The sequence below is a fragment of the Oncorhynchus clarkii genome, chromosome 6 (assembly GCF_045791955.1).
Source record: "Oncorhynchus clarkii lewisi isolate Uvic-CL-2024 chromosome 6, UVic_Ocla_1.0, whole genome shotgun sequence".
Lineage (NCBI taxonomy): Eukaryota > Metazoa > Chordata > Actinopteri > Salmoniformes > Salmonidae > Oncorhynchus > Oncorhynchus clarkii.
This window is the reverse complement of record NC_092152.1, coordinates 82,633,818-82,647,068: the sequence shown is the minus strand read 5'-3', so window position 1 is coordinate 82,647,068 and position 13,251 is coordinate 82,633,818. Positions and strand designations below refer to the sequence as shown.

Here is a 13,251-nt window from a genome sequence, read left to right as displayed (position 1 = left end):
AGCTTAGCGGGCTATGCTACCCACTACAAAGACACCAAGACTGCTGCCAGACATGTTTGTCAAAGGATTTTGTGCGCTTTCCAAGGCAGGCTCTGGCAGCATTTGATGTGTATACAGTACATGTCTGTCTCTTTGGTCTCTCTCTACTGTGTGAATGTGTACGTTCATACATGTGCTTATTAAAGTGTGTGTCTAGGCAGCCTGTCTAGGCAGTGGCCTCTCAATATACACTGCATCAGCTGTGTGTGTATATATTGAGTGGACAAAATATTAGGAATGCCTGTTCTTTCCATGACGAATTGACCTGGTGAATCCAGGATCCCTTATTGATATTACCTGTTAAATCCACTTCAATCCATTAGTTGGGTGTTCCTAATGTTTTGTCCAGTTGGTGTATACTGTATATTTGAGAATGGATATTATATTGTATAGTTGTCCACTCACTGTGTTGTGTGTGTGTGTGTGTTTGCATTTGTGTGTGTGTTGTGTGTGTGTGTGTGTGTGTGTGTCTATATATTCCTATATATCTGTATACATGTCAAATTGTCCATGCAGGGCCCACTCACTCTCCCTTCTCTCTGTGGGATGTGCTTCTATGCCGCAGCTTTGGGATTCAGCATGATGGGAACGGCAATGACTGTGAGCCGATTGGGAAAAGACCTTTCATCATGTCTCCACAGCTCCTGTATGGCACCTCCACCCCCAGCTGGTCGCGCTGCAGCCGCCAGTATATCACCCGCTTCCTCGAGTGAGTTCTATTGTCCCGCACTGATGACCTCATCATTCTGTCTAAGTTTCTCCCTGTTTCTCTCTCACACTTTGTAATGATAATGCAAATGATAGTATGTAGAAAACCATACAATGTGTCACTCAATCAGGCTTAATGCAATGTTCCCAAAGGAAAACAGAATGCAAACATAGTGAGAAAATGATCTGTTGTTCTCTTTCTGCCTCTCTCTCCGTCTCCATCTGTCTTTCTCTCTTTTATTCTCTCTCGCTCTTCTCTCCTCATCCCCTTCAAACCACTTTACCTGTCTCTTTCCCGTCTCTAACTCCCTATTCTACAATTCCACTCATCATTTGTGCCACTGATGGCCCTTGAATCCATAATACAACTACACCCCAATAAGGACCTAATGGAATATGTACCGGATATATGCACTGATTTATGAGTGCATTCTAATTGTCCCATGGTCTCTTTGTTCCATGTTGCTTGATGCTTTCAAATTGAGCAGTTCCACCAATGATGTATCCACTTTCAATCTACCATCTACCCAAATAGCCTGGATATGAGAGGGTTGTATGTGGATGGTACTTAGAATGTTTCAATCTACCATCTACCCAGATAGCCTGGATATGAGAGGGTTGTATGTGGATGGTACTTAGAATGTTTCAATCTACCATCTACCCAGATAGCCTGGATATGAGAGGGTTGTATGTGGATGGTACTTAGAATGTTTCAATCTACCATCTACCCAAATAGCCTGGATATGAGAGGGTTGTATGTGGATGGTACTTAGAATGTTTCAATCTACCATCTACCCAGATAGCCTGGATATGAGAGGGTTGTATGTGGATGGTACTTAGAATGTTTCAATCTACCATCTACCCAGATAGCCTGGATATGAGAGGGTTGTATGTGGATGGTACTTAGAATGTTTCAATCTACCATCTACCCAGATAGCCTGGATATGAGAGGGTTGTATGTGGATGGTACTTAGAATGTTTCAATCTACCATCTACCCAGATAGCCTGGATATGAGAGGGTTGTATGTGGATGGTACTTAGAATGTTTCAATCTACCATCTACCCAGATAGCCTGGATATGAGAGGGTTGTATGTGGATGGTACTTAGAATGTTTCAATCTACCATCTACCCAAATAGCCTGGATATGAGAGGGTTGTATGTGGATGGTATGTGGATAGTGTGGATGGTATGGAATGTTTCAGTCACAGATCAATAGACAAAACCTCCATCACTGCTTACTACCATCCAATCTATCTGAGACTCAGAGACAAGTGTCAGAGATGTGTTTGGTTCCTAAGTAAACCAAGATAAAGGATCTATTTCAATACATCATACACCCTTTCCGGTCATAGGTTTGTGTCCATAAAATATGTTATTTGTTATTTTCTAAGACATGACTGTGTCTCCGTCTTAATGCAAACATGCTGAAAGATGTCACACTACAACAGACATGCTTTCTGCTTTATTTGTGATTTTGCAGTGTGAAAAATACCTCTTGTCAGCTCCATCAGCTTCACAGCGTACGCGCTGCGCTTTCTGAGGCTTAGACAGACACAATAGTCTCTTGTAGTGATGATGCATGCCTCTTATATAGAACCCTAGATAGCAGTGCCAAATAGAACCCTAGCTAGCAGCGCCATATAGAACCCTAGTTGGCAACGCCATATAGAACCCTAGCTGGCAACGCCATATAGAACCCTAGTTGGCAATGCCATATAGAACCCTAGTTGGCAACGCCATATAGAAACCTAGCTGGCAGCACCATATAGAACCCTAGCTAGCAGCGCCATATAGAACCCTAGCTAGCAGCGCCATATAGAACCCTAGCTAGCAGCGCCAAATAGAACCCTAGCTAGCAGTGCCAAATAGAACCCTAGCTAGCAGCGTCATTTGGAATCCTAGCTAGCAGCGCCATTGGAACCCTAGCTAGCAGCGTCATATGGAACCCTAGCTAGCAGCGTCATTTGGAACCCTAGCTAGCAGCGTCATTTGGAACCCTAGCTAGCAGCGCCATATGGAACCCTAGCTAGCAGCACCATATGGAACCCTAGTTAGCAGCGCCATTGGAACCCTAGCTAGCAGCGTCATATGGAACCCTAGCTAGCAGCGTCATATGGAACCCTAGCTAGCAGCGTCATATGGAACCCTAGCTAGCAGCGCCATATGAAACCCTAGCTAGCAGCGTGATATGGAACGCTAGCTAGCAGCGCCATATAGAACCCTAGTTAGCAGCGCCATATAGAACCCTAGCAAGCAACGCCAAATAGAACCCTAGCTAGCAGCGCCAAATAGAACCCTAGCTAGCGGCGCCAAATAGAACCCTAGCTAGCGGCGCCAAATAGAACCCTAGCTACCAAATAGAACGCTACCTAGAACCCTAACCCTAGCTAGCTAGCGGCGCCATATGGAACCCTCATTCTTCTCTGCGGATCCTCTCAAGCTCTGTCAGGTTGGATGGGGAGCGTTGCTGCACAGCTATTTTCAGTCCGGGCTCTGGCTGGGCCACTCAAGGACATTCAGAGACTTGTTTCTCATGGTCTGAGAGTGCCTTTTGGTCATGTGCCTTTTACTGAGGAGTGGCTTCTGTCTGACCACTCGACCATAAAGGCCAGATTGATGGAGTGTTGCAGAGATGGTTGGAACTCTGGAGCTCTGTCAGAGTGACCACCAGGTTTTTTGTCACCTCCCTGACCAAGGCCCTTCTCCCCCTACTGCTCAGTTTGTCCGGGCGGCCAGCTCTGAATACTTTCAGAATGCGCTGTAGCTGATGCTGTCAGGACAAAAGATTATGGCTTGTCATACTTTTTTGGCCAGACTGCATCAGATACATGGGCTACATGTAGTAAAACAGAGGGGAGCTATTTCGCTCGCTCAGATTCTTTCTCCAGTGAGATAGTTTCAGCCACTTGCGAATTGAAGGAAAGTTGGTGGGTGCACAGTGCACTCTTCAGATGCTGGAATGATTTTGGATGAACATGCGAAAACACTGTAGCAAGCCAATATATGAGATACTTTTTAAAATTAATTTGTTTGACAATCAGATGAAAACGTCATGGTTGTGTTCATGGCACATTAAAAGGTAATGCATTTGACAGTTAAATGATGTCTTTACTATACATTCCATACAAAATGTGAGGAGAGGGGTGCCTCAGACTGGCCCCTGCCTGGGGCCTCCAAGTGTGTGTGGGTTTGTGTGGACCTAGGCAGGATCTAGGCCTGGGTTGACTAATTGATTTATCTTCATGCCTGCTAAAATTTTTTCCTAAAATGTGTTTGGTTGCATGTGCTCTCATATATTGGCTTGCGACAGTGTTAGTCTCTTGCTCCAAAATGCTCTGATAACATTGTTTGGATCGCTGCACTGGCACCAACCGGAAAGAAAGGCAGAAAACCAGTGTAAAAGGTAACTAATGAGCATGTCTGGAAACATGGTCCAGATTTACATGAGAAGTGTTTGCACCAATACAGAACTTGCACCTGTTTTCTCTTTGTCTGAGTGAATATGGCATCAAGTAAAGAATCAAGGTTACAAATAGGAAAATGAGTGTATGGTAAAATGTATGACGATGGTTTAATGTTTTAGCTTTGTTTACTTGACTTTAAAGTCACGTGAAAATGTTGCACCCGTACGTACAAACATTAAATCAATTGGCGTGCATCTGACATGCACCAGCAAGCCTACAATGACTGTCTTTCTTTAGTTTTAGTTTCTTTGTCAGAGTGAAGCTGTATGTATGACTCAGAATGTCTTTTTCTTTGCTGAAATGACCTATTTACATGCTATAGCCTACCTTATCTAATGCAGGCAAACCATCACTTGAGAGTTGGCAGTCACAAGTTTAGCTTGCACTCTTCCTTCTACTTGTTTGTACATTTGTACTTCTTGCTCTACTTGTTGTTTTGGTGTGACGAAGTATAATTATTTCAGTATGTTTTCATTCAGACACAGTCGTGTCCTTGAAAATAACATTCACACATAATGTGAGGTTAACGTCTCATCAGCACAGACCTATGACCGGAAAGGGTGTATGATGTATCTTTAATTTCCCTCAAGTAAACCAAGATGAAGGGTCTCTTTCAATAAATAATAAATCCTTTCCAGTCATATGTCTGTGCTGATGAAATTTTCACCTCACATTATGTGTGAATATTATTTTCTAGGACATGACTGTGTCGGGTAGGAGTGTTGTGCCAGTAACCGAAAGGTTGCTGGATCAAATCCCAGAGCTGACAAGGTAAAAATCTGTCGTTCAGCCCTTGAGCAAGGCAGTTAACCCACTCTTCCCCGGGCGCCTCTCTGATCCAGAGGAGTTGGTTTAAATGCAGAAGACACATTTTAGTTGAATGCATTCAGTTGTAAAACTGACTAGGTATCCCCCTTCCCCTTAATGCAAACATACTGAAAGATGTATACTTTGTGACACTACAACAGTCATGCTTTCTGCTTTATTTTTCATGCTTTCATGCTTTCTGCTTTATTTTTCATACTTTCATGCTTTCTGCTTTATTTTTCATGCTTTCATGCTTTCTGCTTTATTTTTCATACTTTCATGCTTTCTGCTTTATTTTTGGTTTTTTTGCAGCGTGAAACACAATTGAAATACCTCTTGTAAGCTCCATCAGCTTCACAGGAGGATTGTACGCTGTGCTTTCTGAGGCTAAGACAGACTTAATATAATATTTTAGTGAGGATGCATGCCTCTCAGACTTGAATGAGGATAGCAATGAAATAAATATTCACCTGACATTCACAGAATTCAGGTTCATAATCAGGCTTCATTAGTATTGTTGCTCAGATTTTATTTACCTTTATTTACCTAGGCAAGTCAGTTTAGAACAAATTCTTATTTACAATGACGGTCTACCCCGGCCAAACCCGGGGCCAATTGTGCGCCGCCCTATGGGACTCCCAATCACGGCCAGATGTGATGCAGCCTGGATTTGAACCAGTGAGACCTCTGGCACTGAGATGCAGTGCCTTAGACCGTTGCACCACGTTGCACCCACACCTGAAGGTAAAAGGATTATTTCGAATTGTGACACTAAATTAATTGTGACACGAATTGTGACACTAAATGGAGCGGCGGGGTAGCCTAGTGGTTAGAGCGTTGGACTAGTACTAGCATTGAAAATAAGAATTTGTTCTTAACTGACTTGCCTAGTTAAATAAAGGTAAAAAAATGTCAGAAGTGATGTTATGAGGTTTTCTATAGGAAGGCAATATCATGGTTGAATCCATTGCAAATCCCAGAGACTGCTACATTTGAAATGTGAATAAATGCATGTTCTGTCCAGTTGTCCACTCCATATGCAAGACAACTGGCCACCCCCCTGTGCTAGGTTTCTGTCTAGGTTCCTGCCTTCTAGGAAGTTTTTCCTAGCCAATGGGCTTCTGCCTCTGTATTGCTTGCTCTTTAGGGTTTAGGCTGAGTATCTGTAAAGCACTTTGTGACAGCTGCTGATGTAAAATGGCTTTATAAAATCCATTTGATTGATGGAGCATTATAATGTCATGAGCTCACCTTAAGGATATGGTTTATCCTCCAGTTCTGCTCAAAGCTCAGTGCCTTCAAAAATTATTCATCCCCCTTGGCGTTGTTCCTGTTTTGTTGCATTATTTTGTTCCACAACCTGTAATTTAAATGGTTTTTATTTGGATTTCATGTAATGGACATACACAAAATAGTCCAAAATTGGTGACATGGAATGAAAAAAAATTACTTGTTTCAAAACATTCAAAAAAATGTCAAACCAAAAGTGGTGCGTGCATATGTATTCACCCCCTTTGATATGAACCCCATATATAAGATATGGTGCAACCAATTACCTTCATGAGGTCACATAATTAGTTAAATAAAGTCCACCTGTGTGCAAGTGTCACATGATCTCAGTATATATACACCTGTTCTGAAAGGCCCCAGTGTCTGCAACACCACTAAACAAGGGGCACCACCAAGCAAGTGGCACCATGAAGACCAAGGAGCTCTCCAAACAGGTCAGGGACAAAGTTGTGGAGAAGTATAGATTAGGGTTGGGTTATAAAAAATATCAGAAACTTTGAACATCCCACAGAGCACCATTAAATCCATTATTAAAACATGGAAAGAATATGGCACCACAACAAACCTGCCAAGAGAGGGCCGCCCACCAAAACTCACGGACCAGGCAAGGAGGGCATTAATCACATAACCCTGAAGGAGCAGTAAAGCACCACCACGGAGAATGGACTTTCTGTCCATAGTTCCGCTTTAAGCCGTACACTCCACAGAGCTGGGCTTTACAGAAGTGGACAGAAAAGCCATTGCTTAAAGAAAAAAATAAGCAAACACGTTTGGTGTTCGCCAAAAGGGATGTGGGAGTCTCCCCAAACATATGGAAGAAGGTACTCTGGTCAGATAAGACAAAAATGTAGCATTTTGGCCATCAAGGAAAACGCTACGTCTGGTGCAAACCCAACACCACATCACCCCGAGAACACCATCCTCACAGTGAAGCATGGTGGTGGCAGCATCATGCTGTAGGGATGGTTTTCATTGGCAGTGACTGGGAATCTGGTCAGAATTGAAGGAATTATGGATGGCGCTAAATACAGGGAAATTCTTGAGGGAAACCTGTTTCAGTCTTCCAGAGATTTGAGACTGGGATAGAGGTTCACCTTCCTGCAGGACATGACCCTAAGCATACTGCTAAAGCAACACTCGAGTGGTTTAAGGAGAAACATTTAAATATCTTGGAATGGCCTAGTCAAATCCCAGACCTCAATCCAATTGAGAATCTGTGGTATGACTTAAAGATTGCTGTACACCAGGGGAACCCATTCAACTTGAAGGAGCTGGAGCAGTTTTGCCTTGAAGAATGGGAAAAAAAATCCCAGTGGCTAGATGTGCCAAGCTTGTGGAGACATACCCCAGAGACTTATTGTAATTGCTGTTGTAATTGCTGCAAAAGGTGGCTCTACAAAGTATTGACTTTGGGGGGGTGAACAGTTATGCACGCTCAAGTTTTCTGTTTTTTTGTCTTATGTCTTGTTTGTTTCACAATAAAACATATTTTGCATCTTCAAAGTGGTAGGCATGTTGTGTAAATCAAATGATACAAACCCCCAAAAATTAAATTCCAGGTTGTAAGGCAACAAAATTGGAAAAATGCCAAGGGGGTGAAAACTATATTTCACAAGCCACTGTAGGACTGTTTCATAATGGTAGCTCATATTGTCAGAGTACGAGCAGGGTTAGGAGAATGAGCTGGCATTCAGGCAATCAGGCGGTTCATTGTACTCCCCCTCTGTCCTGCTGCTGAATGGGAGAGGGTAGTAGCCCCTCCTTCCAGCTGGCACTAGCCATGGGCCCATGTACGCCTCTCCTATCTCTCCTCATCTTTTCCTAATTTTCTCTCCATCTCACTTTTTCTTTATATATATATCTCGTTCTCTCCTATCTCTTCATATATGTTTCTCTCTCCTATCTCTTCATATATGTTTCTCTCTCCTATCTCTTCATATATGTTTCTCTCTCCTATCTCTTCATATATGTTTCTCTCTCCTATCTCTTCATATATGTTTCTCTCTCCTATCTCTTCATATATGTTTCTCTCTCCTATCTCTTCATATATGTTTCTCTCTCCTATCTCTTCATATATGTTTCTCTCTCCTATCTCTTCATATATGTTTCTCTCTCCTATCTCTTCATATATGTTTCTCTCTCCTATCTCTTCATATATGTTTCTCTCTCCTATCTCTTCATATATGTTTCTCTCTCCTATCTCTTCATATATGTTTCTCTCTCCTGTCTCTTCATATATGTTTCTCTCTCCTATCTCTTCATATATGTTTCTCTCTCCTATCTCTTCATATATGTTTCTCTCTCCTATTTCTTCATATATGTTTCTCTCTCCTATCTCTTCATATATGTTTCTCTCTCCTATCTCTTCATATATGTTTCTCTCTCCTATCTCTTCATATATGTTTCTCTCTCCTATCTCTTCATATATGTTTCTCTCTCCTATCTCTTCATATATGTTTCTCTCTCCTATCTCTTCATATATGTTTCTCTCTCCTATCTCTTCATATATGTTTCTCTCTCCTATCTCTTCATATATGTTTCTCTCTCCTATCTCTTCATATATGTTTCTCTCTCCTATCTCTTCATATATGTTTCTCTCTCCTATCTCTTCATATATGTTTCTCTCTCCTATCTCTTCATATATGTTTCTCTCTCCTATTTCTTCATATATGTTTCTCTCTCCTATCTCTTCATATATGTTTCTCTCTCCTATCTCTTCATATATGTTTCTCTCTCCTATCTCTTCATATATGTTTCTCTCTCCTATTTCTTCATATATTTCTCTCTCTCCTATTTCTTCATATATTTCTCTCTCCTATTTCTTCATATATTTCTCTCTCATCCTATTTCTTCATATTTCTCTCTCCTATTTCTTCATATTTCTCTCTCCTATTTCTTCATATTTCTCTCTCCTATTTCTTCATATTTCTCTCTCCTATTTCTTCTGATTTCTCTCTCCTATTTCTTCATATATTTCTCTTTCAGCTGGAACCATCCAATTGCCTCCCTCTAACACTTTTTACATCCCATCTTCTCCTCCTCTTCCTCCATTTGTCATCTTTCCCTCCCTCCTCTTCCTCTCATCTCTTCCTGCTCCCACCACAAGGGCACCATTGTGCGCTAATGGCAGAGAGGTTCCTCAGGGCGCCGTACTCAGTCCTATTTGTCTGACTTTGAGCTGTAGGTGTTAGTTAAATGTGGAATGTGGAAGGGCAGGCTGAGCCATGGGGTTCAGATGGTTATCCTACAGATGGGCTGAGGACAGAGAGAGTAGCTCTCCAACAATGTCTAGACTAGATTGTTTGAAGGGGGGTTGGAGGTTGGAAGGAGAGGCGGGGGTTACAAAAAAGCCCCAAAGCTTTTCATGTGTGTAATTGCAATGAAAAGGAATCTGCAAATTGCAGCGAGGACAATGATTGCCTTCTGCTTGATTGTGAGTGGGCAAGACTTCTAAGACTTAAGCTGTAAATTAACACGCACCATGCAGTGTGTCAATTGTTTTACTGTTTGAAAGGTGAATGACGTTTTCACTGGTGTTACATAAGTTCAGACATTCGTATTGTTGACGCTGATCGATTTGGATTTATTTTAGCTAGCGACTTGACTATTGAAAATATTAGCATTCTTTGTGTGGAATCTTCTCAAAAGAATAGAGTTTATAAATCACCACGGCATAAACTTCTCCTGGACAGCACAAGTGTTTTTCTTTCACAAAGGCATCAGATGTCAGTTCTCCCTCTAAACCTCTATTCAGTGGACCTCTGCAGCCATAGTCACTCATGGAGAACAATTTAATTGCTGTTGCATAGTGGTCAATATTATGTCATCCCAAATGTGTCATCATTATATGTATGCATCATTAAACTCCTGGCTATTGAAGTCTCATTGAAGAGGTGTACTGTACTGTAGGTTAAGCAGCTGTTAACAGATGCTGAGTCAAATATTCTCCTCCTTTTTGGAATACTGCATCTAAAGTTACAAATAAAAGCTTTGCCCTTGGATGAACCAGTTTAATCAAGGTTTGCATTTTAGAATCAAGGACAATAATAAGTATTAGGGGATTTTTAGTACTATTGTACTATTGTCCATTATTGGATGCACAGCAAAAACTTTACACAGAAATGCTAGAGCCTTCTATCATACATTTCATTAGCTAGCTGTTAAATGGTCTTTAGTTTAGATGACTTGATATTTTTAAACAAAACACATACCAAAGTATGCAGTTGATTAAGAATCAGTAGATAAACACAAAGTTTCTGACTTATTTTCATGTGTTCCTCTATCATGATAGTGTTTGGCAGGATACATTTTTTTTATTTAAATAAACTAAAATGGCAAGTTCGTCTTCAGTCGTCGCTACTGTGGTCCAAAGTCTAATATAGGGTCATTTGTTCAGCTCTGAAAGCATTCTGTGGAATTCTCCCCAACTACATTACTAGGCATGTTGTGATTTTTCCTGCAGCTGTGAGGTGCAGCTGGCCAACGCCTCCTTATAGCTCCTCCAGATGATCTAGGCCCTGTGTTCATAATGTGATTCAGAGTAGGAGTTCTGATCTACGATCAGTTTGTCCTTTTAGATAATGCTGACTAAGACCAGGTGGACCTGATCCTAGATCAGCAGTCCTATTTTGAGACACTTGGGAATACAGGCCCTAAACTTTGTAGGCGTAATCCATCTCGCCAGCTTTACCTTTTTTATGATATTTTACCAGATCATCTCAGCTTTCAAGCTCACAGCTCCAAAGTGGCCATTTTGTTTCTCGACTGGGTGTATGGGTTCATTGAATGTACATTTGAACTCAAATTGAACTCAAATCTATGGAATATGTTGATTGCCTGATAGTGAAATAAGTCATTTTCATATTTTGCGTGTGAATCTGGCTGTTGCTAGGTAGAAGAAATTCCAATGGATTGCTTAGTTTCAGTTCAGCCTTATTCATCGCTAGTCACAACAAAATCAGTTGTATAAGCGTATTTATCATGAATGATGTCATAATCTGTTATATCAGATTAGCAGGGGCGGCAGGTAGCTTAGTGGTTAGAGCGTTGGGCCAGTAACTGAAAGGGTGTTAGATCGAATCCCCGAGCTGACAAGGTAAAAATCTGTCGTTCTGCCCCTGAACAAGGCAGTTAACCCACTGTTCCTAGGCCGTCATTGTAAATAAGAATTTGTTCTTAACTGACTTGTAAAAAAAATAGCATGTTATTGTATTGGTTTGGATTGATGTGGCGTCTACACTGTGAAGTACTTTCAAATGCGTCATTGTATAAATGTTACTTCAGAAATGCAAAAAATCTTTGTTAGAGTTGAAATCACAAGCATATATTCATAGGTTATTTCAGGTGAAATACTACGTAAGTGGACCAGACAGAATTTACTGAAGCAGGATATTGTAAAGGCCTTTAGCCATAGTTTCATAAATTAATTGCAAAGACACCTGTTGTAAAAGTAATGGTTTAAACATTCTTTGCCGAATCTGTCTGGCTCAAATGTAATAACCCACCATACTGCAGGCAATAAAACACGTGAACTTGAACTACCCTAGTGCTCCAGTAGGCTCCAATATGACTGAATAGTGTCTGAGGGATGAAATTGGACATCAGAGTTGAGTTTTGCTCACTGAGTTCCACACAGCTTTTTACATTGTTAGGAGAGAATCTAGCCTGGTCTTAGATCTTTGTACCGTCTTGCCAACTCCTGTGGTCATTGTTTAGCGTGACAATGACCATACAAGTCGGCGATACAGCACAAACAGATCTGGGACCATGCTTGAGAGAAAGAGGCCTGCTGGGAGGATTTGATAGCAGTTCCACTTGCTGCTATGATCACACCTCACCAATTACTGGGTCAGAATCAGTGGCCTGGGCTGTGATGCAGAGAGAACCTAATTCAGTCAAATAACATGCTAGCCTGCCACGGGTAGACATGATCCTTTTCTCTATTCACAAAGCTGTCAGACTAATCAGTGTGACTGAAAGCAGAACAACTGGTCTTGATTGAACACTTCAATAGTTTTATTGAATACCTTTACCCTCTCTCTCGATGGAGTTGTGTTCTGGCCGTCTCAGGATCTCTTCTAATCTGTTATTGTGTTGCTTGATGGCAGTCATTTGAAAGCAGTTGAACAGACGCCAGTCACAGTCACTTATGATCATGTGTTTTTTTTATATACTTTAAGTAAACAGGAAAGTCCTGTTGCTTTAGAAGTTTATTTTATTTGGCCTGGTCAAGGGTCACGCATCTTGTTATATTGTCCATATTTTTGGTCAATTGGACAAGCAGCTGGACTTCTGCTTATGAGAACAGCAATGTGTGTTCTTCTGTAAAAGCTCAGCTGTGCCTTACCGTTGCTGTGGAGTTGTGACCTCATTGTCCTTGTCTACTCTCTCCCTTTGCTGCATGTTGGATTATGTGGAAATGTACTACTGTACCTAAAACTATCTGCCCATATTTGAATGAGACTTCCTCCCGTCCAGTGTTTCCTCTGGAAACATATGTAGCAGTGGGGGGAAAGGTCACCACACCCACCCCCTATTTTGGGTCATTTTTATGTTGGACTGAGAAGCTTCGTTCTGGTGACTTTTTAAAAGGACATTCTACTCTAAAATGAATGAAAATACATTGAATAATGCACACTCCATATAAAATATAATTTCCACCTCCAGAAATGAGACAAATAATGTATTGGTCAAATTGTTAAAAAAAAATCATTTTACCTTATTGGTCCATGCATATAGCCCATGCACCGTCCATATTATTAGGTATGCTATTAGCAGTAAGCATAATCTCCTGTAGCCCATCTGATGCAGCATTGTGACTATAAATAAATAGGCTGAAGCATGGGGTTGCCTACAGTATCTGCATTTACCCTATTGGGCTAATCATTGGGCGAGTTCGTTTTGCATGGTCCGGTGCCCGGGTAGGCAGAGTTTGTACATTTT

At 41.3% G+C, this 13,251-nt stretch overlaps 1 protein-coding gene across 1 annotated transcript in view; it reads left to right on the top strand.

Moving 5' to 3' along the window:
* Positions 1-13,251, top strand: part of LOC139411724 (A disintegrin and metalloproteinase with thrombospondin motifs 7-like) — a 167,589-nt gene that overhangs the window by 49,486 nt on the left and 104,852 nt on the right. Inside the window, exon 8 of the mRNA XM_071158396.1 lies at positions 605-748. Coding sequence (XP_071014497.1) covers positions 605-748 — 144 coding nt within the window. The remainder of the gene's footprint in view (positions 1-604; positions 749-13,251) is intronic.